The 26,684-nt window shown below is 41.7% G+C and overlaps 1 protein-coding gene across 1 annotated transcript in view; it reads left to right on the top strand.

The window, feature by feature from the left end:
• SH3RF2 (SH3 domain containing ring finger 2) overlaps positions 1–26,684 on the top strand; it is a 188,611-nt gene that overhangs the window by 74,831 nt on the left and 87,096 nt on the right. The window contains exon 2 of the mRNA XM_089673020.1: positions 24,892–25,161. Coding sequence (XP_089529146.1) covers positions 24,892–25,161 — 270 coding nt within the window. The remainder of the gene's footprint in view (positions 1–24,891; positions 25,162–26,684) is intronic.

Below are 26,684 nucleotides of genomic sequence, written 5' to 3'. Positions count from 1 at the left end.
AATGTATTTTTTGACAAGTTTGTTGTGTTTTTGTTTGGTCACTCCCCACTCTCTCATTCCCTTTTGTATTTTAGTGGAAGAAAGTCTTAAAGTGGTAGTAAAGATCCCTTCAGCAGCCCTCTTTCACCACTGACAGGGCTTCAATCTTCACCTGGTCTTCCGTCTAGGCTCATAGGGCACTGGCAGCTTGAATAGCCAGGCCACAATGACGTCACTCCCACGCATGCTCATGAGAATCACGGCCACAGTACTCTGAATGGACAGCACAATCGAAAGTTCCATCTATTCAGAGCACAATGCGCATGAACTGGTGATGTCACTGGCTGCTACTGAAGTGAATATCTCCTAAATGGTGTATGTTTAGAAGATATTCACTGTACCTGTTGTCAAATATGAACCAGTTCAAAATGTGCCTTTATTTGATTAGGCTGTAGATGGATGCTTAACCCCTTGGCGCCGGTGCCTCCCTGCCCTTTAAACGTTTCAGAAGCCGGGAGGCAGGGCGGGGTTTAGAGTCATGTGACCGCCGTGACATGACATCACGGTGGTCACATGAACAGGACCTTTCCATGAGTACCGGACATGTGTGCTGGGAGCGCGCAGGGCGCGTGCTCTCAGCACATATGTCTTTTATTAATAGAACACAAATGTGCAACCGCTCGGCGTCTAGGCCCAGACGCTGGGAGGCTGCACATTTGCATTCAGCCGGTACCAAGAGGTTAAAGTACTTGTGAACTCTTACCTTTGTAAAACAACCCATTCAGTTTAACTCCTTCCCGTGATGCCTATTGTATGATGACGTCCAAGCGGGAACCATATCATCCTGGGAGGATGTCATATGACATCCTTCCTGAATTGCATCTCACACGTGCTACATAGGCCATGCTCCGGGGAGATCTGTCACCGGCTGTGTTCACAGGACGCGGCCGATGACAGATCACTACATCGGCCTACTGCCAGTGTCATGTGATCGCTGTTACCAATCACAGCAGATCACATGTCAGTTGTAAACAGTGAATGGTTTCCTTTTATGCCATTCAGTGCTTTCAACTGCAAGCTGTGATTGGTCATAGTGATCACATGTACAGACTGGACCAATCACAGCCCATCTTTAGCATGTGCTCAGGTATAGCCAATCACAGCTGATCACAGCAAAAACTACTGAATTAATCAGTTTCATTCAGTAAAAATGCTTGCTTATACCAATGTATTTTGTTGGTACAAGTAATCATAATGAAGAAAAAAATCCTGATAACTTGCCTAAAGTAGTACAATGTTACTATGGTAACATTGTATTGCTCTGGCCACAGAAGTAGAAAAAAAAATAGTAAAAACTTTTTTTAAATGTAATTGTTTTTTCTTCTATACTCCAGTCAGTCGCCAGTCAGTGTCCCTGATCACCGCCACGCCACCTATATGATGACGCTGTACTGCATTGGTGACAGCATCTAAAAAGAATAAAATATTGTGAAATTTTTTTTTCATTTCTTATTTTTACACAAAATGATGACAAACAATGACAACTTAAAAAAATTCTCAACATGCCTCTTACTAAATACCTCAGACTGTCAACTTTCTGAAAAGCGGTCATTTGGGGGGTATTTGTACTGTCATGGAGTTTTGAGCCTCAAGAAATGAGATCAGCCATCAGTACAGTGTAGAAATATTATTTATCTTTCATAAGGGTACAGTGTTGCATGACCGCGCAATTGTCATTTAAAGTGCAACAGCGCTGAAAGGTGAAAATTGGCCTGGTGGTTTAAATAGAAATGAAAGGTAAAAGGTTTGTGTATAGATATGAAAAAAATATATAAATCCTTTTTTTATTTTTTGATCACATAACTTCTGTTCTGTAGGAGGTGTGTCACTACAGGTCTGATCATTGGAACACAGGCAGACAGTCCTCCCAGCACAGCCAGAACACTGACTATGCTGGGATGGATGTGCTCTCATGCCTAGTGTGGGCAATTTGAAATAGGAAAGAAGAGGAACTGGCAGGAACACCAGGGATTTCACACAAAGGAAGTAATACAAAGAGAACAGGATAGTTTTTCAAACAAGTACATGGTACAGCAGGCACATATCAGGAATATGATATGTTGAGGTAACATATCCTTTAAATTAAGGTTCCAAGGTAGTAATACATTTATCACAAATGTATGTAATTTGTGGCACACTAGAGAATGAGTTGTCAGCCACTTAGGTATGAAGGATGCAAAATAAAAGGAATATATTGAAGTTCTAACTTGAATTTGGCATTTTTAAAATCTGTTTTCGTTTTGTATGGCAGGGATGCTATGCTACAAAATGCAAGAAGAGAGAATACAAGCGCTCACAATTATTATTGTTTTTGAGTAGAATGCTGCTTATTGGTAACACACATAAATCACCCCTGAGGAAGGGGGTAAAGATCCCTAAAATGTGTTGGATGACCTTTCAATCTTCAAATAAACATTCTACATGATTAAAAGACAGTGCTTCATCCAATATCTGTATTCAACTTGGCTCCTATATACTGTATAAAGGGAAGCACTAATGATCCCACCTTCTTTCTCATGAACACAAAAGAGATGCTTTGACTTTCACTTTTCTTTGACTTTCCTGATCTACATCCCTGTTCAAGCCAGTGACTCAAAAGTCAGATGATGAGCATAACTTGCATTTTCAGAAGGAGATCAGCAATGGCAGCCCCATATTTTATCTAATAATAGCTTTACTTGAAAGGGTTTCTATATATAGCAGCTATGAATGCACTTTAAAAAAATGTCAGTGGATGTTTCCACTATATGCCTCGTAGCTTTTTTATGGAGACCCTAGTGTATTGTATGAATATGTGTACCATTCCTATACAGTTATTTTCTCTTGACCTGATATTAAAAGTCCATTCTGTCCTGCCCTGATATTTCAGGAAACAGAGTCTGGAAGTTAGTGAACTAGCAGAAAGAATCAGAATTAGAGGCTAGCATTGTGCAAAGTCCCTGATCAAAGCTTCTTTCCTTGTTTAAATAGAGAGGGTTCTGAAGTTAAGCAAGCCATAGATGATGTCATTTTCTTTCCTGCAACCACAGGTTACAGGAAAGAACATTGCTCAATTTCCCCATCAACACAGTCAGTGTTGATGGGGAATCCTTCCCGCTGAGCTATTGTAGAGCTAATGCATTTTGAAAATTTAAATAAACCTCCTGTGGGTAAGGTAAGTGAGAGAAAAGCACACTGGGATGGCTGGGCCAGAAATGGAATTGGAAAACGCATCTACTGTATTTATTATGAAAAGTGAAATTCTTTCCAAAAAATGTATCCTTTAATTTGGGGTGATATTTATTTTATCAGTATCTTCAAATGTAACAATTATAGAGAATGCTTACGGGAACTAGCAATTAAATGTAATGTTTTTTTCTAATTCAATCTAGTGTTCTCTAGAATTGTAACATTGTACAGTATCTATTGTTACAAAGTCATATGTATTTCCAATGATTCTTGGTTTCATCCAGTGACCATAATGTGGTATTTATCAATGCCCATAATAAAAGAACTTTTGTTCAGAAGAGAAAATAGCCTAAAGAGCATTCCTTTTTCTCCAATCTGCAAAGAACAATGTACAATCGAATTTGCTAGACAAAAAGCTATGCAAATATTTTATAAATAGACCTTCTGAAGTCATATTCTTTTTTTAACACTCTTCTTTGCAGCCCTCCATCTGCTTTTTATGTAGTTAACAGTACGAATTGATCATTTTCTTCCCATGGGCTACCTACATTTGGTCACTCATGCATAGTCCAGCATAAATAAGTGGAATGGTGTGGAAGACCTAAAAGTAAAGCTAAGCTTTACAAAAAAAAAAAGTAGTCTTCTTGCCCTGCAAATTCTGCTGCTGGCAGTCATCAAGATACAGTAAGGAACAGAGGTATTTGAACACCCTGCAATTTTGCAAATTCTCCCACTTAGAAATCATGGAGGGGTCTGAAATTCACATTGTAGGTTCATTCCCATTCTGAGAGACAGAATTAAAAAAAAAATTCAGGAAATCACATTGTATGATTTTTAAAGAATGTATTTGTCTTGCACTGCTGAACATAAGTATTTGAACACCTGAGAAAATCAGTGTTAATATTTGGTACAGAAGCCTTTGTTTGCAATTACAGAGGTCAAACGTTTCCCGTAGTTCTTGACCAGGTTTGCACACACTGCAGCAGGGATTTTAGCCCACTCCTCCACACAGATCTCCTCTAGATCTGTCAGGTTTCGGGGCTGTCGCTGAGAAACACGGAGTTTCAGCTCCCTCCAAAGATGTTCGATTGGATTTAGGTCTGGAGACTGGCTAGGCCACTCCAGAACCTTGATATGCTTCTTACGGAGCCACTCCTTGGTTATGCATGATGGGAGTGCGCCCTTGTTTGTTTTTGTTCACCATCACCTAGATTTCCCGATCTCTGAAGGGCTGCACCTCAACCTTTGGCATTCAGAATCTCCTTAGTCTGCATGAAGATTTGAGCGCTGGTTTCGTTTTGTTCTTTTAGAAGAATTATGGAACGCCTAGCTGTTTTGGAAATATTCCTTGTTTGAAAATGTTCTATGAATATGTACACATAATTATACTTTCCCCTATGGCACTGCTCCCTTTTGATAGTAGTCTTTCGCTGCATGATGCCTGTAGATCAGAAACTTCTGAGTACAAAAGATGTAATAGCCAAAGATTTACAAAACACAGCTGCATTTTCTCCAGGTTCTAAAACAAATAGGCAGCAATCTTTTGTACAATACACAAATCTATGAAATTTGCATCTGCCTGATTTCCCTAATCTTCTATGCCCAACTTCCTTATTGATATGCAGCAAGGCTGTTTAAAAGTTGTTCTCTCTTTTTCCAAACATTCAAATATAAAATAAAGAGCTCAAAACTATTCTTATATTTCTATCTTTTTTTTATACTAATCAACAGCAACAGAATTATAACGACATTTCGGGGCACATCAGCTTTAAAATGGTGAAGTCCATCATATACATACAGTATGTACAATGTGTGTGTATACTGTATACAAATATATACATTATATATATCACACAACTATATAAAAACATAGAATATACAGCGAGGAACAGAAGTATTTGAACACCCTGCGATTTTGCAAGTTCTCCCACTTAGAAATCATGAAGGGGTCTGAAATTGACCTCTGAGGAAGGGGGTTCGTCTTCCAAAACGTGTTAGCCTATCCCCTACAAGGTGTTTGAATCCATTGGACTGTCCTTACGGATCACCTGTTCTGTTTTTATCCCTTTTGGTTTGTGAGCATTTATAATTTTTCAATAAATACGTGGTGTACCACGTTAATGCACAATGGGAGTGCGCCCTTGTTTGTTTTTGTTCCATAATTCTTGGTAATAGAAGTGTGCTCAGTAATGGCATACAAATATTATTTGAAAATCAAAAAAATGTGATAACCTATCCATTAGATAATAGTCTCTATATAGCTATGTTTTAAAAACAAGTTTTAGAAGAAAATTTGTCTTTGTTCCTAATCCAGTTGCTGATCAGACTTTTGTTATTCTTATTGATACATCTACAAACCCAACATTTTGATGTTATCAAACACTTTAAAGTGGAGTTCCACTCACCTGTCAAAAAATAAAAGTCAGCAGCTACAAAAACTGTAGCTGCTGACTTTTAAAAAACAGCCACTTACCTGTCCCTTGGTCCCGTGATGTGTCCCCTGCAGCCCGTTTCACCGGCTGTCCTGGATTCCAGGAGGCTGGCTACTTCAGTGTGGGCACCTGGCTGTGATAGCTTGCGGCTTCACAGCCAGGTACCGCTGCGCAGGTGCGAGTAGCGCTGCACTTCATGAATGGTCCTGTAGTCTTCTGGGACCTGTCACATGACCCAAAAGACTACAGAAAGGGAGGGAGGGAGGACACCATCCGTTTCCGATCGCTTAGGTGATCGGACCGGAAATTGGAATGGGTACCTGTCAAATTTGGGTACCCGCTCCCCCGCCCCCCAAAGGTGCCATTCTTTAATAGGAGCAGTCCTTAAAGCGGAACTTCCCCTTTTGGGTGGAGCTCTTCTTTAAGATGCTGTAGAGTGGTTTTGTACAATTTATTTGTTATACTCAGAACTAAAAATTAAATATTTAAACAGATTTTTGTCATTTAAATATAGAATATTGAATATGAGTAATATGTAGTCTTAAAAAAAAGTTTAGTCTCCTTTTCACGTTTTCCTCTATCTCAATAACATCTATGTTGTAAAAGTGTGAGTTTGGGGACACGCACCCACGCCCACATGGATGTCAAACTGGGAGAAGCAGTTGTGTCCATGCAAGTCTTCCAACTTTAGAGCTCAACTAAAAGAAGCATGCAAAACATTAGATGGGGCAGACGGTACCAGTTAGTGCCAACATTTACATGTTACAGCAGGCCAGCAATGAAGACGCCTGCTCTGAAAAAGGATGCAACTAAAGATAGTTGCTGTTCACATTGTAGTGCTACAGACAAGGCCAGTGCTAGACTATTTTTCTCCCTAGGCAAGACCAGCTACTTGCACGCTAAAAAAAAATAATTTTTTTTCCATAAGTCCATTAAAAACCTGCATAATCAGAGAATGCCAGCTCTATATGTGGAAGACCAGAAAAAGACAGGGGGAGGCACCAGTAATAGTCACTATTAAAAGACCAATTTAATAAACAAGCAGGGTTTAAAACTCACAAGAAAAAAATAAAATGTCAGTTATCATCGATAATGGTCACCATCAGTCCTTCCCAATCTAAGGATCAGCCAGTGTGGGTCTGGAGCCAGGGATAGAGAGATGTCAGGATGGCGGCAGACAACTCGAACTGTCTGGGCCAGCTTGGAGCACATAAGAGGTGGGCATAACGTCCTCACAGGGGGAAAGCCCAGACTACGGACTACCAGCATTACATTTTTTGGAACAACTCAATTAAATAAATTAGAAAAAACAAAGTGAACATAAAAGCAGGTAAAAAAACACTCTATGTGATACAATTTTCAGCAAGCAGGAGAGTAGGGAAACCAGTGGCTGTGGCTGTGCCCTAGGCTGCAGTGCATCGTAGGCTGTTGCTTAGTTCGCCTAGTGTTAGCACCTGTCTTGTCTACAGGTGCCCCTTAAAGCCCAGCTCTAGACTCAATGGAACTCAACCTGACCCCCAGAGGCCCAGTTGATCATGTGATGCACTTATTCCACTTTCAAGTTTGATCTTGAAGATTACATCAGTGTCACTCTCTATCACATTACACAGTGAGTTTAGGGTGCAACGGTAGAGTCCATGATGCCCTTACAGTATGCACTTAGGCTAAGGACCTCTTGTGGTGGAACTGGATTACTGTGTGGAAGCACAGAGTCACTTCTATACAATTATATACCTGTGAAAGAAGAAGCTTACTTTTTCAGCAGCCCATTTGTTGAAGAGTCACTACTTCGCTGCTCTCAGCTGCTAGAAGTGGTCCATACTTATAGTTGTGTGGACGACCTGCTCCCCCGCTGCACACTATGGATCCTCCCACTGACTCATATGACACTATAGGTTGTATGAGCTTGTGGGAGGAACCTCTGCACATGGTGGGGGTAATTTGACCAATCCTACCAACTGAAGCAACGAAGCATCAGCATTTAAAAAAGCAGCCTGCCACAAAGGGACATACAGTAAATTTCCTCTTATTTTAGAAGTCATATAATTGTATACAAGTGACCTGATACTGAAAGGGTCATGTTAAGCATGTCTGGGCAGGTGTTATCAAAGTTTGACCAGACTTGAATGAGATGACTAAGTTGTCCCAATCGTACATAACAATGAAATGGGCATCTCTAGCTATTCAATATCACTGTTTTCTGTGCTAGAGACCACATACCAATTTTGCCGACTGGGATGCATGAAGGAAACAATGAAAGGTGGATAATGGGAGAGACTCAAGACAGATATGACAGAAAGAGCAAGTAGTCTATCTGGGCTTGCAGGGGATTTCTACAGCTGAAAGACATGAGGGTGCAGCCTTGTTAAGGGATTTTCATGAAAGGAATCAGGGTTTAACATGTAATTCTGTTGGATGTGTAAAGGTTCTCTAAGTGGATATGTTTTATAAAAGAGATAGGAGTGCTTTATTGTGCAGCAAAATTCATTTTAGGCCAGATGGAACCAGCTAAGGACATCATGGATCAAGAGCAGAGTGTTACAATAAGGGCACGATGTGTTGCTTTGCATAAGTAAAAATTCAAATCTAAACATGAATTTTATTATAGTATTACACGGCAGTACTCTTCTTTCTCTGACAAGGCTTGTATGAGATCATTTATGTCTTGTTCTTGACAAAAGGAAGGAGGAGGGGTTATTCAAACCTGTCTGGACTGCACCACAAACATTTGCTTTGCCAACAACTGCACTGTCTTGCCCTCAATAACTGCTGTAAGCTAAGCCAATCACAATATTTGATCTAGGAACATTAAGTTGGTAAATATCTTGGAAAAATAAAATCTCACAGCAGCATTTGTCTATGTTGGAAGTCTCAACTCATTGTTGCTCATAATCTCATGTTATTTGTGCAGGATTAGTCATGGAAATGGAAAGGTTAAATCACAATAAGCTGTGTAAAGCCTATCAGAGCAATAGCTACAATAATGTTAAAATAATACATAGGGACATTTTACTGGATGATATAACCACAAACATGAAAAAATAGAATATACACAGATTGTTTAAAAGGTGGGATCCAAACTCAAGCCACAAAAACTTTCATGGAAATTTATTTCTCAATAACTAGAAATGATATTATCCTGTAAAAGTAACAAATACACCATCGCTGTGTTGCAAATAACTTGTGTAGAGAGCAGAGCTGTGGTAGGGACCCAGTAGGTTTACCCACTACAGGCTGCCTGTATAAAATGAGTAGAGGGGGTGGATACAAGACCAGTCACCGTGCACAAGTAGAGAGAGCAGCATTGACTTGTCTTTATTACAGGAAGCTTCTGCACAGAGGCAAAGTTTCACACTGGAATGCTGCACAGATCTGGAAGAAACACACAAAGCACAAATTCAAGAATGAATACACAACTCTTGAATTTAGATAATATTTGTTTATTCTGGATTTTAGTTTTAATTTAGTAAGCAGTAAGTTTATATTGTTGGCTACCGTAAAGCAGAACTTTTAATATAAGGACACTCACTTGTTCAGGGATCCAATCAGCTTTGGTGCAGGTGCCAGCATCTTCAGTATGGCAAATCGCCAGAGAAGCCTTGCAGTTTCACAGCCGGTTTCATACTGTGCATGCACGAAGAACACTGCGCTTTGTGAATGGTTACACAGTCTTCTGGGACCTGTGAAGTGTCCCAGAAGGCTGCAGGGGAAGGAGGGGGGTGAACATCCGGCTCAGATCTCCGTGGCACACCTGACCAGAAGTGAGAGTAAATACCTGTCAAAACCAGGTACCTGCTCCCCTCTCCCCCTGTGGCAGTGGAGAGGGGGATGTAAACAATTGGAACTTCCCATTTTGGGTGAAATTCCACTTTAAAGTCCAACTGATCCTTAACTATATGTGTTAGCAAGTAAAGTTAGCTTGTCTGCCGCTAGATGGTTCTGTTCCTAGTATAGTAATGTATAGTATGGTATGGTATGGTATGGGTAAGTATGGTATGATATGGGTAAGTATGGTATAGCATGGATAACTAGGGTATAGTATGGTAAGGGAAAGGCGTAATTAGATGTTGGCTCGCCTTTTATAGCAACCCCTCCTGTAATGGGTGGGTTAGTGCCCACATAAATGCCAGTGGTGAGGGTAGCCCAGAGTAGATGGGACATGGAAATCCCAAAGCTATTATAATGTAATCTTTGGTCGTATTGATCTAAAAGGTCCTATGCATGGTTGAAGTCCCAGGCGAGGTGGTACGGAACATGCGAGGAGCAGTTGTAGTCACCCTGTCTCCGCTGACCATTTTCTGTGGGTCCTGAGTGATAAAGGTCTGAGGGGTCTGGACAGAGTCCTCTTATGTAAGCAATGGTGGAAGCCTGGGAATGAGTGTATTATCTGGGAGTGTGCCAAGCTGGGCAGAGCCGTAGCAGGGACACTGAGAAAGAGACTGGTATACCGAAGAGGGCAACTTGATCCCCCTGACCCTCAGCTGCGGATCCTGTGACCAGTTGATGGAGGCTTAGTGCTGGGGACTTAGTATACACGAGGAAGTGGTCCCAACACTGGTGCTCCCAAGCAGAGGAATAGAGGTGTAGAGGAAAGATGCCTTAAGCATGTGCACTTGTACTGAATGACTGCAACAGAATATCTAAACTTTGTACATGGCGTTCCACCCCGAATATTCTGCTAGTATGTCACCATGATATATCACAAGAAGCTTTAGTAAAGTGCAAAAAAAACGGTGTGCATACGCCTTTGTTTCCAAATAGTTGGGCCTCAGACGAGGGATGTCACGATTGGGCCTTTGGCCAGGAGTATGACACAATATGGTGGAGGGTACTTAACAACATGTGGGCAGCTGTCCTATCCACAAAGAAGTGGAACAGGGACTTGCACTATTTAGCACCAACATCTGCCAAATCATAGTACCCTTTACATGTGCTAAAACAAAAATAACATATACTGTATGATGCAGTATATGCATTAGTCTTTGCTTTTCTTAGTGCCGCCTGTAGCATAGTTTTATTATCTGCAATCCTGCCAGTACATTTGTTATTTTTTCAACTTCCTTTAAAAGCAAAGTTTAGGATTTTTTTTAACTATACTAACCTAGGTAAATGCAGCATTGATCCAATGCTGAATCTGTACCTTGTTGGCTCTAAGGTTGAGGAATACGCGATCAGACACCGCTTATTGCTCAGTTCTCCCTGCCACTCTGAGCAGAGAGTGGTGACTGTCAGTTATCACCATCTGCTCTGCCTCCTCCCTTACCCAGCACTCACTGAAGTGCTGGGCTGCGGACAGGACGAGATGGGAGCGGATCGCTGAGAGGCTGAGCCAACTGCTGGTCCAGGGTATCTGGCTATATCTCGACTTTAAAGTCAGAAACTTTCCTCAGTCTGGAGTAGCTGAGTGACATCAGCCTCAGCGGACTTCAGCTCGTTGTCGGCTGAAAATGGGTCACAGGAGTTCAGAACAAACTACACTGCTCTGATGCACAGAAGTACAGCCAGATGGACCTTGACTGTACTTCTCCTTTAACAGACCGAGTTGTTAAGCAAAAGTGGCAGTTAAAGGGTTAAAACAAACGGACAGGGGTGCTGACAATGGTTAGCTTTGAATTATAAGGAAACCTTTAGCCCAAAAGAAAACAGTGGCTTAAAATGTTAGCTGATGTTAGGCTTTTATTTGTTAGTCACCTATGTAAAGTCCATCTACAGTAAATCTACTAGTCCCGCTAACACTACCCTCTCCACAGGCTGACAATGCTTCTGTCCACATGTGGCTACACTGCTCCTCCATCAATACAGTTTAGTGAGTAAGCTTAGCGCCTCTAAAAAAGGAGGTGTGTTATATGCACAAAGCTTAAAAAAAGAAAACTACCGCAGTGTTTAGATGCACTTTACCTTTCAATTAGATAAATACATTACAGTTGCATCAAAACAAAAAATGTGTACCGTCTTACAGTTAATTTTTTTCAGAAAACAACCCAGAGAAAAAAGCCTGTCTTCTGCCAACATTCTGCAAAGAAGGACACTTTTTCTCTATATGGAAGCAGTGGTCTCTTTGTAGAGGTCTGATACACCCCCTGCTAAGTAAGATCTAGAGCTCTACCATTAGCAGCGAGCATGAGCTACACTATATTACCGAAAGTATTGAGACACCCCTCCAAATCATTGGATTCAGGCGTTCCAAACACCTCCATGGCCACAGGTGTATGAATCAAGAACCTAGGCATGCAGACTGCTTCTACAAACATTTGTGAAAGAATGGGTCACTCTCAGGAGCTCAGTGAATTCAAGCGTGGTACCGTGATAGGTTACCACCTGTGTGATAAGTCCATCCGTGAAACGTCCTTGTTAATTAATATTCCACAGTCAACTGATAGTGGTATTATAACAAAGTGGAAGCAACTGGAAACAACAGAAACTCATCCAGAAAGTGATAGGCCATGTAAAATGTGGTCAGTGCGCAGAAGTTGCCAACTGTCTGTAGAGTCAATAGCTAAAGCTAAAACTTCATGTGGCCTTCAGATTAGCATAACAACAGTGTGTAGAGAGCTTCATGGAATGGGTTTCCATGGCCAAGCAGCTGCATCCAAGCCTTACATCACCAAGTGCAATGCAAACCGTCAATGCAGTGGTGTAAAGCACTCCGCCACAGGACTCTAGAGCAGTGGAGACGTGTTCTCTGAAGCGAAAAATTATACTTTTCTGTCTGGCAATCAGATCGATGTGTCTGGGTTTGGCGGTTGCCAGGAGAATGGTACTTACCTGACTGTGTTGTGCCAAGTGTAAAGTTTGGTGGAGGGGGGATTATGGTGTGGGGTTGTTTTTCAGGGGTTGGGATTGGCCCCTTAGTTCCAGTGAAGGGAACTCTTAAGGCGTCAGCATACCAAGACATTTTCATTGGACAATTTCATGCTCCCAACTTTGTGGGAACAGTTTGGGGATGGCCCCTTCCTATGCACCAGTGCACAAAGCAAGATCCTTAAAGACATGGATGAGCGAGTTTGGGGTGGAGGAACTTGACTGGCCTGCACAGAGTCCTGACCTCAACCCGACAGAACACCTTTGGGATGAATTAGAGTGGAGACTGTGAGCCAGGCCTTCTCCTCCGACATCACTGCCTAACCTTACAAATGCGCTTCTAGAAGAATGGTCAAACATTCCCATAGACACACTCCTAAACCTTGTGGACAGCCTTCCCAGAAGAGTTGAAGCTGTTATAGCTGCAAAGGGTGAGCCAACTCAATATTGAACCCTATGGACTAAGACTGGGATGCCATTAAAGTTCATGTGCGTGTAAAGGCAGGCGTCCCAATACTTTTGACAATATAGTGTATGATGTTTGCAGAGCTAGTATGTAGGATGTTTTGACATCAGTTAAAGATTAACTTCACTCATCCCACCCCCCATAATTTTTTCCCCTCTTACCCTTTTCTGTTGGTGTAATGCACAATTCATATACTCACCCAGCTAGTGAATCCAACAATGTCCTGCTGTGATCCATTGTGAACTGTCACACAGCTCCATGCCACCATCTTCATGGCTGAAATCTTTGTGGTTCAGGCAGCCTGATCCCCTGATGACACGCCGACAGATCCTCCCACCTCTGCCCACATAAATGGAGCCTGACGCATCCTGGGATATATGATGTGCATAACCCAGAAGGTTTCAGAGCACAGAAGATGTCAACGTGGCCTAGGACAGAAAGGTAGCCAGGGGCAGAGCTAACCAAAAATATTTCTTAAAAAAAAAAAGATAAACAAACGCAATTTTATTCTATGTTTGACATTGTAAATGGAAGTGAAAGTGGATGGAGTGAAAAAAATGGAAAAAAAATGGAGTGAAATGATGATTAGTACATCTGATGGATGAAGTTCTACTTTGCAAAAGAGAGACTAGTGAAGTAATGTCTAGTGCATCAGGTGGGTGAAGTTCCACTTTAAGATCAATTTACAGTTTCCACTTTGCTTTTGTTGCTCCATATAAGTAAAAGTGAATACATTGAAAATGCTTCCCTAGCCTCACACTCATATGTACTTATTCCTAAATAGTTCTAAGGCCAATAGCAGCTTCTCTGGAGCCATTTTAAAATAGCACTTTGCCTGAAGTGGTTAAGAAAAGCACCGCGCTGACTGTCATTCCTCGAATCACCTAGTGCTAGCACACTCCAGTGGTGGATTTTTATGTCAGAACAAATGGAGCTAGTTCAGTAAACAAATTAAGATTTGTGAACTGTGGAAGCTAGAATACGTCAAGCCAAACAGATATATTTGGTTGTTTCACAGCTCAAAAACTGAAATGTACCTGGGAAAACAGTTTACACAGTGTATCAGGGTTTATGAGATATGAAGACTTGATTTAACTCTGCTTCCATTTTTCTACCCTTTTTTTTAATATCACGTGCTGAGCTATTTGTAAATGGACTAACCTGGGAGCAAAGCTTAGCACCTGTATTTACTTGAGTTGCGCTCTACATTAATAAATGAGGTTTTCTTTGTACATTTAGCCTACAGTAAGTAAATCTTCACTCATGCTTCTCTGAAATGACAAGTTTTAAAAAGTAATTGTATCCTCACAAATTTTATGAAGATCTCTGCTGACAGTCTGCACATTGGACTGGACCTTTGCCAGCCTTTTGTCCAATAGTTATACTCTCAGATATTTTATCAGAATCAAGATGTCATTGTTGTAAGAGTGCATTAACATTCCCATATGGCTCTTATCTTGAATTACTTCTTCTAGTGCTCTTTGCACACTATAGGAGATTGGCACCTGCCTTGACCACTTAAATATATCAGTTTTATTGCAGATACATTCCCATAGACCCACTCCTAAACCTTGTGGACTGCCTTCCCAGAAGAGATGAAGCTGTTATAGCTGTAAAGGGTGGGCCAACTCAATACTGAACCCTACGGACTAAGACTGGGATGCCATTAACGTTCATGTGCATGTAAAGGCAGGCGTCCCAATACTTTTGGCATTATAGTGTGTATAAATATATATATTGGGAGAAATACAAGCGTGGTTTGTTTAAAAAGTATATGTCCACAAACCCACAAAGCACAGGCATCAAAGCAGTAAACTAAAACAAAAACAGACAATAAATCCTTGCCATGCTAGGCAGTTAACTACAATCACTGGATCCTAACTGCCTGTCTTGGAGCAATCTACTGCTGCCCAGGTACCTGCCTGTCACACAGACCTAATGTCACCATACAAGCAAATTGCTGCTCCCCAGTCTGCCCTGCACAGAGATCTGGTTCCAGGATGGAACATCTTCCCTAAGCAGCCCAGGAGTTTTAAAGAGCCCAGAGTTCCCAGCTCTGCTTCAGCTGGGCTTGTTAACGCCTCAGTGAGCCAGGTAAGCTCTCCGCACAGCACAAAAAGAAATACAGTCTCTGTATTGCTTGAATCTGAGACCAATATACAGTATCTCCCATCCTAACCAGTCATTTTTTTCTGGCTTCCTGTCACAATATATAAACCTTTATAATAGATAGTATCTATTAAGCAAAGCTCAGGTTAATAGAGTATATTTGTCAACACAAATATGTAGACAGCAATGTAGACTGCATTTTGACTCAATTTCTGTTGGCTTTCTTCGATTTATCAATATGTGGAGGGGGGCTTTAAATTTACATAGGTTTATGCTGGAATGACTTCTCTAAATCAGACCCAGCAAATGCCATTATCCTATAGTGGATGCTTGTTTCAGCAGTGCTATCAATTTCTCCATGTTATCACTGGGCAGCTGATGAACAGTAAATGTGACACCTGAAAACCACTGGCATTAAATGTTGTTTTCAATGATCTTTATTGCTGCTGCCTTTTATTCGTTCTCCTTTCATAAATGGGGGCTGGATTGTGATAAGGTGAAGCTCCTTTACCTGTATATATGTGCCTCACACCCCAGTCACATCAAACCCTACTTTTAAATCGTGTGACTTACAGTGAAGTCGCACTATTTAAAAGTCGGGTGACTTGCCGATTTCAGGTGTGATTGGAAAGACATCTGACACAGATGTCTATGCAAATCGCACCAAAAGTAGCACTTGCACTACTGCTCCGCGCCGGTATGACCGTTCTAATTGCGGACAATAGGGTGCGACTTGGCATGCGATTTGCAAGTCTCATGGCATGCAAATTGCATGCCAATTCACATCCAGTGTGACCGGGGTGTTAATGAGTATTCAGCAGAGATAAACATAATAGCTCATTTGAGCTAAGGTATTGTATCCAACAGATCTATCTATCCGATCCTAAATTCTTAGTTCTATCCTTCGTTTTTTTCTTCCTGAGCAAGAGGAACAGCTTGGTTCCCTGACCAGAAAGTGCATAAGGACTCCGTTAAATCATTAATTTACACAGTCTTTATGATTAACCACTTGCCTACCAGGCACTTATACCCCCTTCCTTACCAGGCCAATTTTCAGCTTTCAGCGCTGCCGCACTTTGATTGACAATTGCGCGGTCATGCAACATTGTACCCATATGAAATTTTGATCATTTTTTTCTCACAAATAGAGATTTCTTTTGGTGGTATTTAATCGCCACTGGGCGCTTTACTTTTTGCGCTATAAATTAAAAAATTGCAAAAAATTTGAAAAAAAAAAGTTTCTTTGTTTCTATTATAAAATTTTTCAAACAGGTATTTTTTCTCCTTCACTGATGTGCGTTGATGAGGCAGCACTGATAGGCACTGATAGGCAGACCTGATGGGCACTGATAGGCAGCACTAAAGGGCACTGATAGGCAGTACTAATGAGGTGGCAAGGATAGGCGGCACTGATAGACAGCACTAATGAGGTGTCACGGATAGGCGGCACTAATATGCAGCACTGATAGGCGGCACTGATAGGTGACACTGATGATGGGTACTGATAGACGGCACTGACTGGCATCACTGCTGGGCACTGACTGGCGGCACTGACTGGCACAACCCCTGGGCACTGACTGGTGGCACTGACTGGCAGCACTGCTGGGCTGCACTGGTGGGTGGCACTGGTGGGCAGCAATGGTGGGTGGGCACAGGTGGGTGGCACTGGTGGGCACAGCTGGGTGGGCACAGGTGGTGGCACTGCTGGGCACAGGTAGGTGGCACTTCTGGGCACAGGTGTGTGACACTGCAGAGTGGCACAGTTGGGTGCACTGCTGGGCACAGGTGGGTGCACTGCTGGGCACAGGTGGGCGGAGCTAGTGGGCGCACTGCTGGGCACAGGTGGGCGGAACTTGCGGGTGGCATTGCTGGGCACCGATCATCAGGGCACTGATCATCAGTGAATAAAGGGGAGAGAACAATGTTCTTGGACAACTTGCCAGCCAGCTTGCTAACAACCGAATTAACCTGTCTAACAGTATGCGTTTATAACAGGGGTTTAGTTAGCACACATTTGCAAATACATACGTAAGCCACAGAGCCACAACACGGCACCCTGGTAATCTGTGGTCCTAACTCTAAAATTTGTGAGTCCCCATAGTAGAGGCACATGCATTTAATGGATAGATCATGGGCAGGTGGACCTGAGGGAGCCACCCCTCTTAAAGGCAAAGGAGTGCACTGGACCCCAGCATGTAGCACAATGGCAACCAGGGCCCTAGTGCACCCATGTACCAAAAACTCAAACATGCATAAAAGTGGCCACCCGCCCAAGTCTATAACTGGCTTATGAAGCAAGGACACATAAACAGGCATCACATAGTGAATAAAGGGGAGAGAACAATGTTCTTGGACAACTTGCCAGCCAGCTTGCTAACAACCGAATTAACCTGTCTAACAGGCTCCCTCAGGTCCACCTGCCCATGATCTATCCATTAAATGCATGTGCCTCTACTATGGGGACTCACAAATTTTAGAGTTAGGACCACAGATTACCAGGGTGCCGTGTCGTGGCTCTGTGGCTTACGTATGTATTTGCAAATGTGTGCTAACTAAACCCCTGTTATAAACGCATATTGTTAGACAGGTTAATTCGGTTGTTAGCAAGCTGGCTGGCAAGTTGTCCAAGAACATTGTTCTCTCCCCTTTATTCACTATGTGATGCCTGTTTATGTGTCCTTGCTTCATAAGCCAGTTATAGACTTGGGCGGGTGGCCACTTTTATGCACTGATCATCAGTGCCCTGATGATCGGTGCCGATCCCCGCTCTGACAACTGCCGGTTCTCGGCAGTACTTTCCTCACGATCTGACAGCGTGAGGAAAGTGCAGCCGAGAACCAGCACTTGCATTTCCCTGTGATCAGCATGTCATTGGACACCGCTGATCACGTGGTAAAAGGCCGGTATGATTGGCCTTTTACTACATCACGTGATCAGCTGTGTCCGTAGGACACAGCGATCACGGAAATCGCCGGGTGCGCGCCCCCTGGGGCGCGCAGGAGAGCGTGTTCTGGGAGGACGTCATATGACGTCCACTCAGAACTGGCCGGCCGCAGTTTAGCCGTCATTTGGCTATCTGCGGTCGGCAACTAGTTAACAAACCTGGCGGTATTCCCGAGTGTAGTTCAGGGTTAACTTTCAGTACCAGAAGCGGTTACCCCAAGCTACACTCAGGATTACACTGCAGCGTTGCTCAGGGATCCCTCGAGCACTTACCTTGTCCTGCGGTCCCGCAATGTCCCCCCTACAGCATCTTCGGCCATGTCCTCCAGCCAATGCCAGCATCCGTCTTCCGGGTTCCGTTCCCTGCGAGCGTCGATACGTATGGGGTACGGAACCAGCGGGAATTTAAAAAATGTTAAAATTTGACATTCACTCAATACACTAAAATCTGATAGCATTACATTACTATACCAAACCATTTCACATACATTTTGTCCCTAGTGCTTTGTCCTGTGCCCTGCCTACATTTTTACTGTTCTTTCTGCCTGGAAACTGAGAAACGTCCATGGCATCCAAAAATCGACCCTTTAGGTCAAAATCGGTTTTAGACCAGCTAGAGAACAGCGATAGTAAATTAGAACTACTTGCAGAATTGAGTGATAATGATTTGTGGGGAAATTCGTCATCAGACACTGAAAACGATTTTGCGACTGAGCTCAGTGATGTGCGAACTTGGCTCTATATTTAAAATTTCAGTGTTTTTTGGTTTGATTACATTATTGAATTAAATTTATCATTATATTATTATTTTTTTTTATTATTTATTAAATTATAATTTATGATTTCGTGTTTCAAATTTTAACATACCCGGAATGTTTACTAGACTCTTGTTTGGACAGATTTCAGTGAGTTATTCCTAAGAATTACAGGCCTACAATAAAAAAAAAACATATTTCCATTGAAAACAATGTACCACTTTGAGCACAGAAATACTGACATAATCAGACCGCCAGGGAGGTTAATATATTTGATGAGCAATGCAGGAGGTCTATGTACAGAACAGATCCTGAAAATGGTATATGTTGCTTATTTCCACTTTGGTTTCCATAACAACAGAAACATTTATGCTTTGTGCCTTTTCCCTTTTAAACAAAATTGTCCAAATATTCACAAATGTGCATACTGTACTGTGTTTCGGAATTTCAGCTCAGTAGGGCTGCTTGTACTCTGCTGTGCTGACTTTATTATGTCAACCAACCAGCAATTAATCGAAGATGTATAAACAAATGATCTGACTGTCTGCATTTAACTAGAAGAAAAATGTTTTCACCATTACAATATTATTCAGTTTCAATAATTTTAGCTCGGGTTTTCTATACTGTTAAGCAGAAATGGTAATGATGAGTCTTTGCAGGGGTCACCGCTTAAGTATTCAAATTGTTCATTAGACAAAGAAACAATGAACACATAACTACATTTTTTTTTCTTACAGTATAAGCAAGCCTAAAATTGTATGTTCTGTCTGGAACGGGAAAGGCAGTAATGCAGCTTTTGGAATGGGGGAACAACATGATATGGAGGGAAACATAGAAAAGAAGTAGGTTAGGATTCTATGGTTGCGCTGCATAGTTGGGTGTTGGATTGAGAGGGCAAAATTATGCAATATATCCCATATGGAAGAAAAATATATTTAAAAAATATTTTTCCCAAATATATTGCCATATATTTGAAATACTACAATTTTGGCCATAATCAATATACCGTATTTTCCGGCGTATAAAGCAACCCCCTAATTTTCCAGTTAAAACATAGGTTTTGGGCTATACTCGCCATATAAGACTACCCCCCTTCTGAGGCAACACCATTTAACCCCTAGCCTACAGGGTACCTATACCCACTTCCCCCACAGGCCAATTTTCAGCTTTCAGCGCTGTCACACTTTGAATGACAATTGCGCGGCCATGCAACACTGTACCCATATGAAATAGGTGGCACTGATGGGCACTGATGAGGAGGCACTGGTAGGTGGCACTGATGGGCATTGACAGGCATCACTGATGGGCACTGAAAGGCAGCACTGATACATGGCACTGATACATGGCACTAATACATGGCATTGATAGGCGGCAATGATAGGTGGCACTGACGGGCACTGTTAGGTGGCACTGACTGGCACTGTTAGGTGGCACTGATAGGCGGCACTGATGCGCACTGTTAGGCAGCACTGATGCGCACTGATAGGTGGCACTGATTGTCAGCACTGATGGGCATTCACAGGCATCACTGATGGGTACTGAAAGGCAGCTCTGATACATGGCACTGATAGGCGGCACTGACTGGCACTAATAGGTGGCACTGATTGGCAGCACTGATAGGTGGCACTTACTTGCACTGATGGGTGACACTGAAAGGCAGCTCAGATGGGCACTGATATGTGGCATTGATGTGCACTGGTAGGCACTGATATATGGCATTGATGTGGCACTGATGGACACTGACAGCTGGCACTGCTGGGGCTACACTGATCATCAGGGCACACTGATCATCAGTGCCCTGATGATCAGTGTACATGTCCCCTCCGCGGAAAGCCGATTACCAGCTCTCCTCTCCCCTCGAGCTGTCAGCGTGAAAACTGCATCCATGAAAACTGTTGTTTTAGCTGCGGTTGGCTCATTCAATTATACCAACATATAACATTTTGTTGGACTTTTGGTAATATTGCTCCAGATTCTTTCCTGTTCAGTCTGTGATTTGTGGGCAGCAAGGTTTTCTTCCGATTTTTTAATATGTGAGTATAGTTTGTAAGATTTGTTTGACTTGAGTGAGCATAGCGTGGATACCAATTTAAGTGTTAAGGTAAGGTGGTGGATCCAGTTTTTCATTTGTAGGAATCCAAATCTTTCAGATATCGGTACTTTCAATTGTTTATCAGGGTGTCCCATAAGAGGAGCTCTTTCATGACAAGAAAATGGTAGACAAACATGATTTAGTTTGGGAACCATCATTGGAAAGTGTTTGGGCACTCCACACCACAGCATGAGTAACTAAGAGGCTGATTTACTAAAGGCAAATAGGCTGTGCATTGCAAGTACACCACAAGTGCACCTGTAAAGTGAAGTTGCTTTAGATCCTAGGAGAAGCTTTGAAATGAGGTGAAGCTCTGATAATTTTTTTCATCCAATCATGTGCAAGCAAAAATTCCATTTTTTATTTTCCTTGCATGTTCCCCTCAGATCTAGAGCAACTGTACTATCAGTGCTCTTGCAGGGCACTTCCAAGTGCACTTTCAGTACTCAGCCTATTTGCCTTTAGTAAATCAACCCCTAAGGGATTTTTGAGGAACAAAAGTAGCGGTTGATAAAGTGATGCTAATATTGCAGATTACTTCACTGCATTCGTTTTGGGGGTTGGTTAGGTGGTGGGAGCCATAGTACAGCATTAATCGGGATGGGTTTTATTCTAAAATCTGCAGATGGATCCAAGGAGGATTGAGATATTGCAGTTTAGCCCTGATACATGTTAGTTAACTTAAAGTCCATCTCCGGGCAAAAAAAAAAAAAGATTGGAGAACAGAAATATACTTACCTAATCTTCTGATCCTCCCTGCACAAGACCGGTCCCAGTGGCTCCTACTCCCCCTGTGGTCTAGTGGTCTTGTGCTTTGGATTGTTCCTGGCATCATCACTCCCGTAGACCTGCTTTGGACATGAGTATGGCAGGAACAGCCCACCACTGAATTATGGGGGAGTGCCATTTGCTGGTGGAGTGGAGGATTGGGTGAGTATACAGCTTTCTCTTCTACCCTGGAAAAAACAAGCAATTAACCCAGCCCCACTGCACAGGAAAAGTTTCTTTTTTTTAACCTTTTTTTTTATTTTTATTTTTTCTTTTACCTGGTGATCCTGCCAGTAACACACTTCCTGTCCTACTGTGTCAGTACAAATTTACTTTGCTGTTTCTATGCAACATCAGCATTTTCACCCAGAATAGGAGGCATGTTAGGACCACAGGATGCCTCCCCCTTTCCTCATTCCAGTAACACAGGTGGAGGTGTTCCATAGTCCAGAAAGCTGGGGACAGTCAGCAGAAGTAGAGACTCTAGAATAGGGGTGCTCAACCTTTTGAAGAGCAGGGGCCACTTTAGTGATGTGGTAACAAATTGCAGGCCACAATGAAATGAAATGGTTCAGAATTTTAAAAATTTTATTTTGAATAGCATAATGAACAGTTTCCACCTGCAGCTGCTGAATTCCGACGAGAAAGAGAGGAGAAGTCGGCTTTCAGCGGTTGCAGGAGGAAAATGGAGAGGATCAGTTTCTGTATATGCCACCCTGTAGCCCCTCCTCTCCAAGTGTAAAACAGAATGTGACAGTAAGGCTGCATGGCCCCCCCGCATGGGTTGCCATTGTGACTCCTGATGCCACACCAGTGGTTGGGGGTGTGTGGCAAAAATACATCTTAACTATAGGGTTTTACCCCCCCAAACTACAAATGTATATGAGCCCTTACTATTCTGAGCCCCCTATAAAGTTGCTTTCACACTGATGCGCAGCAGTTTACCTGCGGCTTTCCTATAGGTTAGCTGTGCTTTGCAATAGACTTCTATTATATCTTGTGGGTGTGGTGCACTTTCTGGAAGCACACCAAAACACCTGTATTCAGTTTGAGGGCCACATCAGAGGGCTCCGAGGGCCACATGAGGCCTGCAGGCCACAGGTTGAGCACCCCTGTTCTATAATGTTATCATCTCTTGCATGATCTACAGGTATTTTTTTTATCTCGAACAGATACAACAAAATGCTTTAAATTGTGTGCTTAACAGTTCAAAAGGAGCAAATAAAATTAGTCCATTGTTAGGGTTTACATACACTTTTTTTTCCTAAAGCCAGGTATGCAAGATTTGTGGCCTTTTTAATCAGAAAAAGTGCAAATTCTTAAGAGCAATTAATCAGAATCTTGTACCAGTATATACAGTAAGTGTGCAGTGCTCAGGAAAGAGAAAGTAGACTCCTCTTATTTCTAATAGGTTTATTTAAAAAAACATAAAAAATTACAAAGTTTAAACAACAGATGAACATTAACATGACATAAGTGCATTCGGCACTATCAGATAACCACATGTATAGGAATGCATGTATTCTGATTGATAGCTATGAATTGTGGCTAATAAGAGTTAGCACTCTTTGTTGAATAAAATCTGAAACATTTGGGTTGATTTACTAAAGGAGCATGGACTGTTCAATTAGCAGAATGTATGTTTACTCTGCAATGTGAATGTTACTAAATAGAAAGAACCTGAGTTCATGTTGAATACCCAATCATGTGCTGCATCGGCTACACATCATCACTCCAGACCAGCTTCTTGATATTGACAGTGCTAGATCACACTCTTACCCAGGGTAGCATGTAATATGGGGACAATGAAGAGAATAATTGGGAAATAGTTGTCACTGTATAACAGGACGTGCCTAAACAAGGACCTTCATATAATGCCATCTTTAATGCAGGGCAAGTAGTAAATCTGCAGTATCTGGTCATCTCCTGCAGTGTATCAGCAGTTTCTGGTTATCTCCTGTAGTGCATACACAGTCTCTGGTCATCTCCTGTAGTGCATCCACAGTCTCTGATGATCTCCTGTAGTGCATCTGCAGTCTCTGACCATCTCCTGTAGTATGTGTAGTAATCTGCTGCTTTACTTGCTCAATTATTTGGGGTCACTACACTGCTCAGTGAGCAGTAATGATGTGCAGTAACTTCTAGTAGCCAATCAGTGAACAATAGGGATCTGCTGCTCTAGCAACTAATCAGTGAGCTGTAATGTGTGCTGTAACCTCTAGCAACCAGTAAGTGAGCAGTAATGATGTGTAGTAAACTCTAGCAACCAATCAGTGAGCGGTACTAATGTGCAGTAACCACTAGCAAACAATCAGTTAGAAGTAATGATGTACAGTAACCTCTAGCAACCAATCAGTGAGCGGTAGTGATAAGCAGTAACCTCTAGTAACCAATCAGTGAGCATTAATGATGTGCAGTAACCTCTAGAAACCAATAAGCAAGCAGAAATTATGTGCTATAACCTCTAACAACTAATCTGTGAGCTGTATTGTGTTCTGTAACCTCTAGCAATGTCAGTGAGCGGTAAGGATACTCTGTAATTTCAGGAAACCAATTGCAATCACTGTGTGATCTGCTGCAGTAAAGTGATTTTGAATCTACCAGCTATTTGTTGTATATCTCAAAGTGGGTGGGGGGCAAGAAATGTTTTCCCAGGGTCTTATCAATATTAAAGACGGTACAAAAAATGGCCACTGCCCCAGTCTATAACTGGCCTTCTAAAGACCGCCCTGCCTTCAGAGCAAGATCACAAGATAATATGTTGTATTTTAATAAAAAACATAGATTCAAAAAGATTGAACATCTGCTTATGACGCTATTTCTATTCTTGGGATCCAAAGCTTTTAAACTACTATTTCTCCTACTACTTACTGGACAAGGAATTCAGCATAAGGAATGTTATGTGTGCTTTGTAGCAGTAGCTTGTAACTAAACAGGTTAGTCTGGCAGCTAGAGTCCCCAAGAGATTCCCCAAGAAGTCAGCAGAGGCAAACTCAACTGCAATCCACTTATAACTGAAATATCACTTTTAGATGAACTCTCCCTTTAGGAGTACTGTTCAATATGTGGGCTCAGATTACCTGACTGCAGTATGCAATTGTATGATGGCATCACAGTCATTTGTACTGGATTACTAGATGAAAATGTCTTTGCGGAAGCTTGTTGGCCACTTTAAGCTAACAAAAAATGCACTCTGCTGTGTATGAAAAGGTACAACAAAAAAGAAAGCAGTTTGATAGTATCGTTCAAAGGAAATGCCAATAAATTGAAACAGATTTGTGAAACTACTTATAAGCTAACCTGTGTCTCCTCTTATAGGTTCCACATGCAAAATCTTTATTGAGCCATAAAGGACGATCTCCCGGCGACTTGTCCTTCAATAACGGAGATGTTATTATCCTACAAAAACAGCTGGATGAGAATTGGTATCATGGAGAAGTAAATGGAGGTAGCGGAGTCGTTCCTGCAAGTTCAGTAAAAATTCTAAAGAAAATAGAACAACCTCCGGCACTTTGCAGAGCTCTCTATAACTTTGATCTGAAGGATAAAGACAAGGCAAAGAACAAGGATTGCTTGAAATTTGCAAAGGTACTGTAGTAGTGACGAATGCATAGGACCCTAGAGACTATGGTGAAGCAGTTTGTTACATGTGAAGCTTGATGTTCTGCCCTGTTATTATAGCTATAAAATATTTGATCATACACAGCATAAATTTAATCATAGGCTGGCAGATTGTTGGTACCAGGGATGGCTAACCTTGACCCTCCAGCTGTTAGGCTAGTCAAGGCTGATGCCACTTGCATTCTGATGAAAGTCAGTATGGGGGAATGAAGAGGTACAAATTATGGACACTATTTTGTAATATTACAGTACTGAATGTTTTTGTTCTATTCACCCAGAAGTGTCATACTATGATTCATATGTTCTTCTGCTATAGGACTAAGCTTACCCAGATATCCATTTCTTCTGTTTCACACTTAAAGTACTTGGGACATGAAAGAAATAGCAAAGCCATTTCAGGCTGTATGGATTTTCCAGTGACTGATAAGCTTTGCTGATGGAGAGTTGATTAAAACAAGCACTTTGCTCTTTTTTTCCCACGCCTATGCTCATTAGTGATGTTCTGAATTGGCTGCGAGGAGTTGTACAATGATTTACAAGATTAGCTACCTAATACACAAATGATGAGCTCTATCTGTCTGAATCTTGTTCTGTCACTGTTCAACTCATATGGTGTGTGCATAAATTCTGCATTTGGATTAGCAAGTTTCTGTCTGCCTACTTAGCAGGATCCAGGTCAAAGAAAGATCACATAAAAATAAAATTCTGTACTTCTGCCAATTTGGTTTAGGATTCTGACTCTGCTTTAATTAACAAAATAATGGGAATTATATGATATGGGTCGTAACTGTCTTAAAAATTCAAACAATACTGGTAACCACTACAGTTTAAATACATACAGAGTATATAATAGCACTTGACATATACTATATATATTTTTTATTTTTTTTTCAGATGTGCAAAGGTTTGCAAACCCTGGCAGAAATCATGAAATTTTGGCTTTTATATTGAAAGTATGACTGATTGTGTCTTTTATTTAAGGATAGTGATGTGAAGCCATTTATTATCACATAGGTGTTTTGGCTCCTTTTTAAATCACAACAATAACAGAAATCACCCAAATAGCCCTAATCCAAAGTTTACATATCCTGGAATGTTTGGCCTTGGTACAGACACACACGGTGACACACAAGGGTTAACATGGCAATTAATGGTTAATTTCCCACATATGTGATTTTTTAAATTGCAATTAGTGCCTGTGTATGAATAGTCAGTGAGTTTGTTAGCTCTCACATGGATGCACTGAGTAGGCTAGATAAAAGAACTGTCAAAAGTCCTGAGTAACAAGGTAATGGAACTTTATAAAGATGGAAAAGGATATAAAAATATATCCAAAGCCTTGAATATGCCAGTCAGTACTGCTCAATCACTTATTAAGAAGTGTAAAGTTCGGGGATCTCTTGATACCAAGCCAAGGTCAGGTAGACCAAGAAAGATTGCAAACAAATCAATAAAAGTAGGTGCTAGCCTTTCTCATATCCAGTATTTCC

This window comes from Staurois parvus, unplaced genomic scaffold (genome assembly GCF_062004578.1).
Source record: "Staurois parvus isolate SC_StPar_1 unplaced genomic scaffold, SC_StPar_1.0 ptg000133l, whole genome shotgun sequence".
Lineage (NCBI taxonomy): Eukaryota > Metazoa > Chordata > Amphibia > Anura > Ranidae > Staurois > Staurois parvus.
Note: the sequence above shows the minus strand (reverse complement) of the source record. Positions and strands in the feature narration are given on the sequence as shown.